The sequence below is a fragment of the Dinoponera quadriceps genome, unplaced genomic scaffold (genome assembly GCF_001313825.1).
Source record: "Dinoponera quadriceps isolate SergipeBrazil2010 unplaced genomic scaffold, ASM131382v1 scaffold37, whole genome shotgun sequence".
Taxonomy (NCBI): Eukaryota; Metazoa; Arthropoda; class Insecta; order Hymenoptera; family Formicidae; genus Dinoponera; species Dinoponera quadriceps.
The window spans coordinates 1,744,688-1,760,052 of record NW_014554446.1 but is presented as its reverse complement, the minus strand read 5'-3'; the positions used below and the strand labels follow the sequence as shown (position 1 = coordinate 1,760,052).

The following is a 15,365-nucleotide window of genomic DNA, read 5'->3' as shown; positions in this document are numbered from 1 at the left end:
GTCAAATTGAATTTCGCGAGCGTGGAAACGCGCCGCGACGCGTCGGTGGGATTCGCGTCACGAAGAGAACCCGACTCTATCGGTGGCGGGTTCTGCTGGGCGGAAATCGATATCAGACTTTCGTCCCCTCGAACCGCCACTCGCCCCTGTCCACAGCCGCCGTGTTGGAAGCCACCCTCGAGCACGTTCTATAAATACGCACTTGCGTGTTGCCGCGAAAGGGCGAACCCTCTTTTTTAGTAGCCCTTTCTCTCTTTCTCCCTTTACTTTTGTCGAATTCAGAATTTCACTTCGCCGACTCTACCGGTCTTCTCGCGAAAGCAACCACCTGATAAACTCGGACAACCATCGCCACCATGCACGCTAATTCGAGATTTCCGGTGGGATAACGAAGAAATTTCCATAAATATTTGTGTCACCGACGTGAGCGATCGCGTATCTGATCGTAAGAGCCGTCATCGAGTCCAGACGAATCGTACATTTAATATCGTAAGAATAAAAAAAAAGATAAGAAGAAGAATTACCGATGTAATATTCAAAACATTCGCGTGACAGAAGACTGTCACAAATCTGCAAAAACGTAACCATTCAAACTAATTGCACGGTTGTTACTCCCGCGATCATCGTTTGTCGTCACGCGATTATCATTCCTTTCCATCGTTTCGAGGAGGGAAAGGAGAGGGGGGGGGGGGCACGACATCGTTTTAATCATTCCTTGCCTTTTTTTCCTTTTTATCGCAGTTACCTTCGCCGTCGCCGGCCGATCGGTATCGCTACGCGCGATCTGTCACAGCTGTAAGAGCGAGTCAAAGTGCACTCGCGCGATCGACCGCTTGTACGTGTGATTTATGCAAAAGACCATAGTCCGGATCGTCGTTGTTTGCACAGCGAACACGAGCGAGAGACGAGTAGGAGACGTTGAGAAAAAGGAAAGTCGGAGAGGAGAATTCGACGGAGAGGGTTAGTGAAGGTGGGAAGGAACGACTGTTTATTGTTAGCCACGAGAAGGTGGAGAAAAAGAGAGAGAGAGAGAGAGAGAGAGAGAAACTACGCTGTTGTTTGCATAAACGGAGAGATCCGTGGACGAATGTGTATCTTTGCGTGTATGTCTCTGCGCGCACGCGATGCATTCGTTGCGATTGCGACTTACAGAGCGACGTGGAAATGAGAATTGCGTCGCATCGTGGCCGATTAACAGCAGCTGCTCGCATCTGCCCGTGATGACCGTAATCCTTAACGAATCGCCCGCATAACTGACACACTGGGAGACAATCCCAGGGATTCACTGTGACAGAAATGCACGGCATCTTGTCTATTTCAGTGTGCCTCCATTTTCGCGTGATTATTCTGTGATCTTATCCGAGACATTGTATACGTAATGTTCGTGATTCGCTTTTAATACGGCTTATTTTCGGCTTAAGCTTCGTTTATTTTATACTGAGAGAATAGTTATTTTCGGCCCCAACTATATACCCCTTTTATGGCTTTAACCAAATTTTTTCTTTCAATGTAGGTTAATTCGGAGTCTCTCGTCCTTCTCAAGTGAATTTTACGGAGCTCAGGTGTTCCTGATTCGTAGGTTAAAAAGATTACCGACACTGTCGTTCTCGCGTTCGAAGATATAGCTGGAAAAATATAATTGGGGATTGTTATAAATCGCGGCGTCCACATTACCGTAATCGCAGCGTTCTCACCTCACTCCTCTGTTCTCTGCGTCAAGTGCGTCTTCCGTCATTCTTTGCGACTTTCGCGAAATCATTCATTTACGAGGCTTCGTAACGTCGCACGATGGTGTACGATGTACACAGTGCGAATGCGAAATATACATGAATCGATATAATGCGAGCCTGCGTGTCGTAACCAACCATGTGTTGAGGCCCTGGTAGTGGGGATTCCGGTTATTCTGGTTCGAGTTTCGACCCCCCAAAAAGCAGTCCTGCTCTCGGTCGAGAGAAAGCAAAAAAACGGAAGGGGACAGAGAGAGAGAGAGAGAGAGGGGGATGAGGGCGGGAAACGTAATGAAAGAATGAAGAGGAAGCAGATGGCAGGAACAGCCGGATTCAAAAATCGTCCCTATAGCTACCTTATGATTAATAATAATAATAATAATTGAAAACCACGCGATCCTGATTCACGCACGTAAACTCGTTCATTTTATTTCCGGGTGATTTCGAGTGACAACAATATTGTAATCTTCGAAAAAAAAGGATGTACAAGTGTATATGTACACTGAGAGAAAAATTATTCGAGAAAAAAATATTTGGTAAGATTGTTAATAACATAATTTACTTGTACAAAAATATATTTTTTTCCCCGTAAACATTTTTCTTCAAATGAAATGTAAACTTCTTGAAATCTGCACCTTTTCATGAAAGCAATTGTTTATTCTATATTTAAATAAAAAAATCTTAGATTTAAGCAAATATATTATTAGTACCCACCGAATAAATAAATATTGTTTATTTTGTAGATACTTTCTCTCTCAATGTGTGTACTTGGCAATTAATAATTTATAACATCGCGCGTTTAACGACAAAATAAATCATAATTGCACGATGATGAGCAATTATATGACAACAGGAAGTAGAAGGCGGATTTAATTACATGCTCGTTCGATCATTCGCTTCCGTTCGGGTCGTCTCGCTTTTACCGAGTCATCGATGCCGACATAATCGATTATCACCCGGCGGAACGATTTTTGATCTTGATGGGATTCACGTGTCGGTAACACGTGCCTGGAAAGAAAGAGGTCTCGCTAGTTTTCGCTCGTTGTTTCTGCTTTCAGCATGGCGGTAATTGCGAAAGCGTGCTCGTCTCGGAGCGCGAGATACGGTATCCTGCGTTTCCCGTTGTATCACAGCGAAATGACCGGCGGCCGTAACACCGGGATTAATGTAAGACCGCTTTACACGAACGCGCGTGGAATTAAACGATTGCGCCGGGATGCAAATGTATGTCGGAGTGTATACGATTTAATTAAGCGGCGCGAGAAAGTGGAGTCCAAGGCTCGAAATAGCGAGAGANGGGGGGGGGGGGGGGAGAGGAGGAAAGAGAGAGAAGCATTCTCTCGTGTCTCATAAAGCACCCCGAGAAAATTTACATCTTCGGCTTAATACCTCTACCCACGGGGATACAACGCGGCGGAGCATGTTTGCCGGTGAGGGTCCGTTGACCCGCGACCGCCGCCGCCGCGGTCATAATTTCAATAAAATCCGCGAACCGTGACGCGCTCGTGCCTGAGGGAAGTCGCGGAGCGAAGTTGAGGCGATAAAGCAAAGAGAGCTTCCGGCTCGCGCGTCAGGTGACCGCGTTAAAACGGACAAAACGGACGTTTCGCTGCGCGTGTACCGGCCGGCCTGGCGCGTTAATGTTAATGAAAGCGCGCGATATCGCGATCGAACGAGCGCCCGCCGCCGTGTGTAACACAGAAACGACTGGCTGGCCCGGTAAGGGTTTCGCTCGCGGAAACGTCGGCACGCGTTCACAAAGAGCAACGCGCGGGTTAATTCACCGATAATAAACGTGCACCGTCTCGATAGAGGACGATCATGTTAACGTTCGATCTTCTATTAATTATACGTTTTCTCGTTAGAAAAAGTACGGATTCCGATGCACGTGGTTTCACACGCTGCCGCGCTGTATAAATACTCTCTCTATTTGAGATATCGTCGCTATTATTATACGCCATGTCGCGATATCCATGGATTAATTAAAGCTCACCGGCCGAAACGACGGGCCGGTAAAGGAGACGATTTACAGCAGCGTGCACCGAGCGCAATTTGTGCCCGACGTAATTCGAGCGTGGCTGGAAGAAACGAGCGGGTTTTAATGGCCGAGGCTCGCGAGACCCAAGTTCGAACGTTGTTGTCGGTAAAGCAATTACGCGAAACACCACGCTTCGGGTTTCCTAATCCTATACTTTTCGTTACCTTTTTCTCGGGATTGTCACGCGACCGGATAATTTGATCGTTCTGCGGCCCTCGATTGCGATCGAAACCCACGTAGGACATTGTCGCGACCGTGGGAACACACCTGGTCGGTCGTAGTCGAACAGCCGTGGCAATATCACCTTCGAATTTGGACTTCCACCGAGAGGCGCCACCAAAGGTGCGTAATAACGGCTTCCTGCGATCCCTTGTTTAAAGGCTTCTCTGATAGTTAGGAAATAAGGTCAGTCGCAACTGCCGGGGTATATCGATTGAAGAAACCACGTGCTTTCTCTCTCTCTCTTTCTTTCTCGTGGAATACCGTCCATATTTTAATATATTTTTAATTTAAACATGAAGTCTATAAAATTCCCTGATTTTTCCAAGTATAAACAAATTCCCGGAAAATTCCAGATTTCCCAGATTTCTCTAGGCAACAGGCGGACACCCTGTTAAAAACGGATCTGCCGATCTCGTGTAAATCTGAGTTTCAATCGTATAAATTCGAAAAACGTGAGGTTATGGATACATTCATTTTTCAACCGCAGACGGTTGCGCTGAACACGCGAGGATGAAACATTTAAATTTCAGAACTCCAAGGGAGTTTCGAATTGAATTTCACGACGAGACAGAGAGAGAGAGAGAGAGAATAGCGGCGCGCTCGACACGAGGCAAAGGGAAAAAAGTAACGTAATAAATAAACCGACGATTTTTCTCAATCCGAAACGGCCCACCTACACGAAACCCCCGGCAGCCACGGTCCCTACACGTGCCGGGTGTATCAATTCGAGCAACGAAGCGCTTCCTTCTTTCTTTTATACGGCGTTTCGCATTCACCGGTCGGGGGAGGAGACTTTATGGTTTAAAGCTGTGTCCACAAGTGCGGCACCAATTGGCTCGCCGGCCGCGTTTACACAGGGCAAGCCACCCGTCGGTTTCGTCCGCGATTTACGGGCGCTCGTTAAGAAAAAAGAAAGGGAGGAGGGGCGAAAGGAGGTCGGGATAAGAATCACGAGGAATCAAGAATAATATTTTCCCTGGCAGAATCTTCTCCGCGCGCGTACTCTATCGGCACACTTCGCCTCGTGCGCCCCGAGGCCCTATCGCCCGGTATTCTCCCTGGAGTATAAGCTCTCGACGATTTCACCGCGCGCGCCGTGGAGAGTCATTTGCATTACGAAGCAAAGCGTTGCTTTCTCGGTAATGACTCCGCGTACGCGCGCGAGCTGAAACAGTCACTGTTTAGTCGGGAATGTGACGATCCGAGGCGACGAATCGTCTTCCGCGTGTGTGACGGCATTCATCTCGACGCGAGGCTCGAATTAATCGTACTCGGGGAGGAAAGCCGAGTCGAATGCGACCGGACGCCGTATCACGTGCGTCTTTACAGCGCTATCAATAGGAGGGCAAGCGCCGTGTAATTGATGTGTCGGGACCGGTTGTAGCGAGACACCGACGCTGAAGACGCGATTACCTCCTCCTCCTCCTCCTCCTTTCTCTATTTGAGCCGCGGTTGACAGGTAATTCGGTCTTGGGAGATGATAATCGGACGTGGAAGCGAAGTTGCGGCCACACTTCCCGTACCGGTACGTGGAAATTAATGTTTTGCCGGTGTACGCCGGTGAATACCTGAAGTTGCGTGTAATTGATGCGTCGCGGGCTCAGGCAGCCGCAGAAGCGACTTCTTCGGAATGCAACGGCGAGTAAATAATACGACAGCGCTGAAGATTCGCTCCGCCGCTCGCGAGAAAAGGTGATTTTTCCCCGCGCTTTCGGACGTAAGTCCCGACGAGCCGTGTCGCTTTTCTCCCTCGCCCTCGGAGTGTTCCGCGTTTGTTTTCCTTTCACGAGACAAATGTTTTACGCGAGACCGGGAGAGCATGCGATATAAATCGTCCCTGCCTTCGTTCATCCGCGCGATCGTGATATTTAGAATACACGTGGAAGCACGAGAAATGCGACGGTGACGACACGACGGGAAGGCGATATCTCCGTTCGACAGCTGACCACGTTGAACGACGTTGAATTGACTCTCTCTCTCTCTCTCTCTCTCTTGATTAACTTGGCTGTCACTTTCGCGCTCAGACCCCGAGGAAGAAGTTGACACATGCGTCGAATGCCGTGACGGTGGTCACCGGTGGCCGACACTGCGATACCACTGGCGTGTCTTATTAAATTACGTGAAGTGATTGACTGCATTGAGAAAAATCGATTGCACGGTAAAATCGGATAAAACGAGGAAACAGTTACGTGGTGTTTCGAGTTACACTCGATTCACCGTGTCTTCGGTAATTCAGTCGAGTTCTTGTGTGGTCCCGGTCGCGAAAAGGTTGCAACACTTTTTTTTTTTAACAAGTTCCAGAACGCATTTCGTGTTCGATGGGGGAATTTGCTTTTTTTAGTAATTCTCAAGAGAGACATTTCTCTACTGGATACTGGAGTTGTGAAATTCATCGGAGAAAAGTGTCCCAACCTTTTTGTGACTGGCCGTGCAATATCGTTGGAAATCAATGCGGCAGTCGGCGTGTTAACAAATGAACTGGGACACCCGGACATCGCAATCTCGGAAAACTCGCGCGAGAAGAATCGCGCGAGCCGACACAATAACGCCCGAGACAGGCACGAAAGGCAATTCTCGAGTGTCACCTGCTAACCAGCGATGCCATTATCTCTTTCTCGTTGATCGATTATCTTGCTACATTTTTGGTATGGAAAATACCGGGAAATTCATCAATCATGAAAAACGACGTCTTAGTTGGAGTACACCTAAGTGCTGTAAATAATATTTCACGACAATAGAATCTCTCTCGAAGAAAAAGAAGAAGAAAAAAGAAAGACACAACGTGTTAGATGAACGGGACAGAAGAAGACGGTAGACCGAAAAATAAAGGAAAAATGCTTCTTAGAGCAAGGTGACGGCTGCCATTTTCTTTCCCAATTAAACGATTAATAAGGCGAATTAAATCGATTAGGGAGGAGAACCGGCCAGATGCGACGGCACGTTGTCGCGTCGTCGCGTCGGATTTTCTTCAGCCGACGTCGTCGCTGGTTGAGAGACGAAGCAAGCCGCCGGGACGAGAAGCAAAATGACAGCGGGGAAAATAGAGAAAAAGAGAAAAGATACGATGAAAATGCGTCGTCGACTCAAATTGCTCCCGACGATGCAGACATTATCGTCGCGCGACTCAATGAATCTCCGGCACATTTTCTGTTCGGTTGTCATCAACTTGTCACGTGGGAAGACGTGCTTCGACGAAGTTTACAATCGATCGGCTCTTGGCTGTCAACGAGACGGCGCTCGTCGACGTGTGTTATCAACACCGAAACTAATTCAAACACATTGCGCATTTGCGCCAAATATTACAGTGTAAATGTGTTTAAACGGTAAACGTGTTTAACCTATCGTATTTATTATTATTGTTCACGTATGGCCGTAAACACTTGCCCTCGGCGTCGACGAGACGTTGTTGCATGTAGGCTGCGCAGTCTACATACGGGACAGTTTTACGGCAACGGTATGCTGACAGTGAAAATAAAGAGACGGGGAAGGCAAACACGGGGGTGCGTTGAAGCTAAGCAATACAAACTCGCACGCCTACACGGCCGAGCGGGCTTTACGGTGAGGAGATTTCTCGTTTTATGCCGGCGGAAGAGGAGCCGTGTACCATCACGATATATCCCGTGTGCTGTTACGCGTTGCGTTCGTTTACTCCGCCGGATTGCCGCAATCGGAGCTTCCCTTTAATTCTATTAAAATCCACAAACAATAAGCCGATACGATATTCCGCGTCACTGCTTATTTGGAACATCGCGCAATTTTAAAGGGACATCGAAATCGACGATGAACTTCATAAACATCGATAAAGTAGAGGCGATATCATCAAAATGGCTAACTGCCAGCTGGAGACGTTAATTTTGACATTTCCAAAAGGAGTATTTCGGAAATATTTTCAAGTATGGTATCCTTTGAATATACAGAGCGGCGGAAGAGGAGGCCGCGGACTAATTATGCTCGTACAAAGCACCGACTAGGGCGAGATAGCGAAATAAAAAAATCTAACTTGAAAGTATTCACACCTCGTTTATGCAAAGAGACGACACATCCGCTCCGTGTGACGACGCCGACCGTCGTCCTTTTGTTTCTTTTTTTTTTTTTTCGCAACGTCGTCATGGAAGCTCGTTCGCGATGATGAGGTAATTCGCTTCGCAAAACGATAAGTAAAGCCCCCATAGTGCGCGTCACCGAAGGGTACTGCCCGTAACGATTTTTTTTTTCCTATCGTTAAGCGGCATGACGTCAAGCATTGCACCTGGCATTGATTAGACGCATCGCACACTACAATAATGAGAAACGGAGGGAGAGAAGGAGAGAGAAAGGTGGAAGGGAATAAACGGGCGTTCCGCTCAGTCGAGTCCGACTCCTCTCTCGTCGCGAATCGATTAGTCAAGTGCAATTAAATGAGGAACAGCGGCGATCTCTTGCAGATACGCTCGTGAGTTCTCAGTTAAATTTTGCCCGATAATTTACCCGGGCGATGTATCTCGTCGGGGCCGCTTTAACATTTCTCGCAACGTTGCTTCCGACCGTTTCGCGTCGCGAATTCAACTCGAATATCCGTGCGTATCGTCGCCTGACATTTTAACGATTTTATTCGCGATCACAGCCGGCGAAATGCCGCGACAACAGCAATTATTCGCAAACACATTTCGCGCTCGAGATGTCTGATGGCGCGCGTAAAAACTAGACAAGCGCGACCCGTGAATCCTACGAGACAAAATGGCAGAAAGTTACGAGGGGATATACCGGACGATCGATGCGGCCGCGCCGTATTGTCTCGTTTGTAGATCCCTCCCGTCCCCCCGTGAAGTACGAGCGCACGCGAGAGAGCGAAGTATACAGGAGAGATACCACACGTACCTTGCACGGCTCTTTGCTCTTGGTGCGGCAGAATCCGGGCATCTTGATGCCGCCGATCGGTATCTTCTTCTTGGGCTTCTGCTCCTCGGACTCGAGATCGGGCGCAGGTGCGGCACCGGTGTGCTTCGTGTTCTCGGCGTTCAGCATCTTTTCCCTCTCCTCCTCGGCGATCTCCTTCTTGTCCATGCTTTTGTCCTGGTCCGCTTGACTCATTCTCCTTTGCACCTGAAATCGAGAGCGGAGAAAGCTCGTTAATCCGCTCGTGGTTTCGCGCGGACGCGCTCTACGCGCGTGCGTTCGCGTCGGCTTGACACACTTGCGGCGAGAAGCGCGAGACGCGTCAGCGAGAATCCAACGTATGTTTGACGGTGAAGATTAAACGGTTTTACCTGACGTCGGGAACGAGACGTTTGTTTAACGTCAAACAGATCGCGGCGAACGTCGGATTTTCGCCGAGAGAAAATCGCCCTCAAGTTCAACTGGAAGATTACACCGTTGGAACGCGTCTGGGATACGCTGTATAGCAATCAACGTTCATTTCGTTGTTCGACAGTTGGCACTTGGTACGCGCGACGATGGCACGATAATCTCTCCTCTTCGCTATCCCGAGCTTTCGCCGCGCGAATCTCCGCGGATCTCGCGATGTCGGGCGTCAAATTGTTGAAATCGCGCGTCCGGTCCGGTTAAAAAAAAGAAAAAAAAAACAGTGAAATTTCGGGCAGATAATACCAGCGAAAATCCCGGTCGAGTTCACGATCGTCCATAATTCGTCCCGCGCTTTGTCAAGGATCGCCCCTCGATTGCACGATGCGCGGAGCAACTCCACCGCGAGCTCCATCGACGAACTTGTTTACTCTGATATTTTTTTTACTTATACGGCGAATCGATATCTCTCTGTCTCGCCTTGAAACACGACGCTGTAAAATGCTACGAACACACGCGGGGGAATTTAGTGCTGAAACGTGATGTAACGCAGAAGTGAAACCTGCCTCTCGAAATGCATAGTCTTCGCTTCGCCGATCCTCGTATCGTATTAAGGACTGCGAAGACATCAAACTCCGTACACTACTTTTTACGTTGGAACCCTTTTAACTGTCAATTATAAGTAGGGAAGTGTTGTGACACCACTGATATAATACCGGTGTCGGTATTTTTCCTCCAATACCGCGTATTTTTGTACCAATATTTCCTTACCCGTGTCAGTACTACTTCATTTCCGACATCTTTTCGATATTTTTCTTTTTTATTTCTTGCTCAGCCAATCTTCGAGATATTACGTATATTTGCCGTAGAAACACTTCCCTGACCTTTATATTACTTCTAATTTTAAGTTGTCCTAAATTCCGATACCACTTTCGATATTTTTGTTCCAATACTGGTGTCGCTAATGACATTCTTGATCAGACACCCGTTTCAACATTACTATCGACACTTTCGTGGTATCGCAACATTCCTAATTATAAGTTGCTAGTCTTATAATACAAAGAGAGACTCTCTTCCAACCCGCGATTGCCAATTTCCGCGATACTCGAGATTGATTTTCTACGTTTGACGAATTAATCCGATATCTCCGGCCGCATCGCAAGCTTTCAATAATTACGTTTCGATCGGCGAGCAGCCGCCTATGGTGAATAATGCATCATGAAGATTTATGGTAGAACGTGTGCATCAAACGATCCACGAAACGTCGCCATGCCGACGTCCCTCTCCCTCTTTCTCTCCGCCGGGCATGCTCGTATTACTATATGCTCGCTTAAATGATTTAGCGTGCTACCCCGATCAACCAAATTTAATTTGATTTACCGCCGGTTGGCCGGTTGAGCCGCTCTGTCCTCGTGATCAGGAGTGCGCGATTAAATTTACGAAAAGGGAGCCGCTCGCAAACGTGATTAAAGCGAGACAGCTGAGCCAGACGAGATTCATGCAAAATATAACCTTTCTCCATATATATCCATTCCCGGCTCACGAATAAATTTTACAATGAGAAATTAACGATTGAAGAGGCGTGGCGACACATGTATAATGTAAATAAAATGTCCGATAATGGTGAAAATTCGCACTGACGCAGCATTGTATTTGCATAATAAGCAACAGGTTTCGGTTTATAAACGGAATTATGCGAATTCGCGGCGGGCAGACACAGTATCGTGTGGAACAGAGAAAGTAGGGGATGCGTACACCACTGAATACATGCACCGACTATCTAGCCAACTGCTATCTAGCAAGTTCGAAGACCGGTGCCGCGCGATCGATCGGTTTACGTCTGACCGTCGTCACGACGCTCGACCGCGACGTTGAACCGACGCCGAACCGAGTGCGACTCGCTGCAATGCACGAACAATTCTATTTAACTTGCTGTTTATTGCGCGCAATTGTACGCGATGAATATCGTATTAAGGCGCTTCGGAATAATTCGTCGTTCCCTTTTCTAATTCTCGAGTCAATCGTCGTGTCAATTTCGAGCTAAATACACACAGAGAGACGATGATTTCTTTGAATTTAATACGTCAAACGCTATTGTTTGGCTTTTCGAGTAATTCTATCGTTTGATGAAAAACATTGCAACAAACAGTCGATATGTAAATTGATAGAATGTATATTTATACGGCGAGCCAGGAATGCCATGGTTGCTTTAAGATTTTTAACACGATATGAGTTAGTCTAAACAATAGAATATACTGGAAAAAGATACGTATGAAACAACAGTGTTTTTTTTTTCAATCAAATAACATGATTTAATCCATTGAGGGGGAAATAAGGGGATTAAAAATTTAAAATACGTTGATAAGTTATTAATTAGTAATAATAATTAACAGAAGCGAATTATAAAGGCGACGTTTTAAGCGATTTTTTAAAACGATTCGTAATACCCGTTTCTACCAACGTCAATTAAATCTGAACGTAGATGTGAGTCTTTGAAGAGAGCTTAAATTCGGATTAAGCGAAGCGTCGTTACTTTTTGCGTACAATATCGATTATCGTGATGATAAAATGCATATGCCACTATGTGAGAAAAAATTATCGATATTAGCTCAAGCCGCTCTATGTGCAACTACGTCGCTAAAACGTGGTGGGAATCCTCTCACAGGATCGTCGTCCTCCGTCTACAGTGAACGGAAGGCTACTTTTTTGTAGATCAAATTCTCTTGCCTGAATGGCAGATGAAAGCAAGCGTGTTGGCCGCGCTTATTACCTACGCGCCTCTGACTGCCGAATATTGAGGAAGAATATTGAGGAAAAAAATGTATAGATACTACGTGTTTGCTGTATCACGATATTCCGTAAATACCGAACTTTAAGTTCCCTTTAACCTTTAACTCTTAACCGATTTACAACATTGATCTTGTTTTTCCGTTCCTACATAGAAAAAAATGTGCTAGATTCAAGTAAATAATTACTCCGATATTCCTTAGCAAATTTATATTTGGGTCAAGTAACATTTACTAAAATATTTTTCCAAGTAAATTATTTAAGTAAAATACTTACTTCATCCAAATTTACGTAATCCAAGTAAAACTTTGCTAAAAAGAGTATTAGCTACATAGCTATATTAGAATATAACTAACGATTTATTTAAATTTAGCACTTTTTCTTTCTGTGTACGCACGTCGCTCGGAATCGTCCTTTCATTAGATTCTATGATTTTGATTTCGCCACGAGAAACTCCTTTGTGTTTCCGATAGCCGGAGTTCCGACGTATCGAAGAAACGCGATGCGAAAAATAGATAATCGTTTCACACACACCCGCACACCCTGCACTTCCGACAAAGTCTCAACGGTAAATCAATTAGAGTTAGACGTAGCGTGCTGATAAAAATACGGAAACTTTCTCCGCGCGTTTCCTTCGCGAGAGGTGCTCCGTTTCGCGCAGCAACGTGTTCAGGACGCTGCAACGTTATACCGGAAGTGCTATTACGAGTCGCGAGTAAAACCGAGGCAAAAACGACCAATTTCGCCAGCTGCACATTGTTCCGAACTGAAAGGAGTATCTTTCGTGTTTCCATCAGCGCTGAAACCAGGTGGTTCTTTCCACAGACACGAATCGAGAAGCTTGGTTAAAATCGTGCGCGTAAAAGAAAATCTCCGTCAATGGTCTGCTTGGAGAGATTTTACGGAAATCCGGAGTTTACATCCGCGTCTCGTAATAGCGTCGCCGGCATCACGTGGATTCGATCTCGCAAAACAAAATATTCGAGTCCGAACGTGCCGCTCGGCGATGTGGACGGCGAAAGAAGAGGAGGAGGAAGAGAAGGAAGAAGAGACGCCGCCGCCGCCATCCGCGCAATTTCTCACGCGACACAATAACGTCTCTCCCGGCGACCCTCGTTTCCCCGAAAAGCGCTTCCCTCCTTCGTCGGCGCGAAACGCGACGCAACGGACGCACGAACGCAGGCCCGAAATCTGTGGAATACGAAAAGTCGCATCTGTCTCTCTCCCTCTCTTTTTCTCCCAATCGCACAGGACGCCATGATCGATCGCGTCGAATAGCGGAATTCAAAATAAAGCGCGTGACGTTAATTGACGCGATTCATTGATCGATCCGAGATGTTATCTCTCGCGACGCCGAAATCCGAGCCGGTACGCGGCTTTCCTCCACCGTCTCTCCCTCTCTCTCGCGTAGCCCGTCTGCCGCCGCACGAATTCGCGAATTACGAAAGGTGACAGAAGGTGCGACGAACTCACCCCTTCGAAGACGCGCGTCGACGGACGCCGCTCTGTTGCTTCTCTCGGTGTTGCTCACGCCGTGATTCGCACAACCGCGCACCGCGACCGCGCTACGAGATCATAAAAGCAGCCAACCGGACACCGCCGATGTCCTGTCGCGAGAGGATGCCCCGATGATACGATCTCTGGGCTCGCTTTCCGACGTTGCAACCGACGAACCTTTCGAAGGGTACAGAACGCACAACACCCGAGACCTTCGTAAGGATACTAAAAGCGCGCGACTGATACGACGCTGCCGACGCTGCCGGCAAAGAGGGGGAGAACGTTCATTGGAAAACGCGAGGTGCTTTTCGCAAATCGGTGACCTCGCGGCGCCACCTACACGGCCCCGGGCTCAACTACTCGACGCGCAACGGTTGAGATTGAACCCTTTGCGTCGGGTCGCCTTGCCGGCGGGCGCTCGCCCTGAGGGCTGTCTTTTTCCGAGGTTGAAAAATCGGTTTTTCCCGTTTTACATACTCTTGTAAAGTAACTCTTACAAAGTAACTTTTTTGCGTTTTATGGTTAACTTGCGGTTTAAGCTTAACTCGATGATAACGTAAACGTTGTATTCTTTTATTCATGGTTAGTCGTTAAATGTTAAAAGTTACTACTACAAAATTATCGATCTAATGATCGATCTCATGAGTAGAAAAGTACAATTATTTCATTATCATCAATTTAAATTTCAGTCACAAGTTAAGCAAATTTTTTAGATTTTTTTCAGAGATACTTTTATCGGCAAAAGAATTCGAAATGAAAATAAAATGAATTTGAATCAGCGTTTGACCGTATTTTTTGCATAATAACATTAAATAATCAGTAATCTACGTGTAAAAAAAAGAGTTTTTTTCTTTACTTGAAAAAATAGATTAAAAGGAAATAATTTGTTTCTGCCCGAAAGAATAGGTTCAAAGGGCTATTTACACAGATACGGTCCGAGCTATTGAAAGATGTTCAAGGTCGATAAAAGATTTCAGAAAAAATAAAGGCTTGCGTTGCGACACGTAACAACGCTCAAATAAACACATTTAAACAAACACTACATAATAACGAAAACCATATGAAATACATTCTTGTCTAAAAAATAAATGTATTTAAGAAATAAACATTCTTATCATGTTATTTGAATAAATATTCACATGTCTAATCTCTCTCTCTCTTTCTCTCTCTCTCTGCGCGCCAATGTCAATACTTCGCCCCATTGTACTATAACGCGTATAGTCGGTTATATATATTGTACACGGTTATATATATAGTTATATATATTGTACTATTCGCTAGATCAAAAATGATTTTCAGCTTTACACATGTATACATAAAGTCAAAACCGTCATAATTAAAACCGTTATAATCCTATTGCACAAATATTCGGATATCTCCGGAATATCTGAACATTTTGATATTTTTTGAATATTTGTGCCATATGGGTGTAATCAGAGTTACCTATGCGATTTTCAATCTTACGGGTTGTGTATGAGGCTGAAAATTGTGCAATTTTCCATCTAGGGAGTGCCCTGAGGAATGTCTACAGCATATGTAATACTGACTCGATGTTTCTCAACGTTTCTCAAGAAACGTACAATTCGACGAAATGCAAATCTCGCGACGATGGAGTGTTATTCGTTAATTTTAAACTCCGATGTCGATCCGACACGCGGTAGATTTTTTGCATATAATACTCGAGATATGTGTATAAATATCTGCCGAACTTTCTCTCTCGAAGCGATAAATTCTCGATACAAAAAGAACAAAACGAAGTAAAATCCGCCACCGAGATTAAGTATTTGACGTAAGAGAGTGGCGTCGTACACTTG

General features: G+C 46.0%; 1 protein-coding gene across 2 annotated transcripts in view; it reads right to left on the bottom strand.

Moving 5' to 3' along the window:
• The window catches only part of LOC106749721 (neurotactin), a 30,937-nt gene extending 17,182 nt beyond the window's left edge, over positions 1-13,755 (bottom strand). The window contains exons 1-2 of one of the 2 annotated variants that reach the window (XM_014629438.1): positions 13,528-13,755; positions 8,845-9,069 (exon numbers count right to left, since the gene is read on the bottom strand). In XM_014629438.1, coding sequence (XP_014484924.1) covers positions 8,845-9,057 — 213 coding nt within the window. In that variant the 5' untranslated portion in view covers positions 9,058-9,069; positions 13,528-13,755. Of the gene's footprint in view, positions 1-8,844; positions 9,070-9,573; positions 9,665-13,527 lie in introns of those variants that run through there. The other variant, XM_014629448.1, reaches the window with a different exon arrangement.
• Between the last annotated feature and the right edge of the window lie 1,610 nt (positions 13,756-15,365).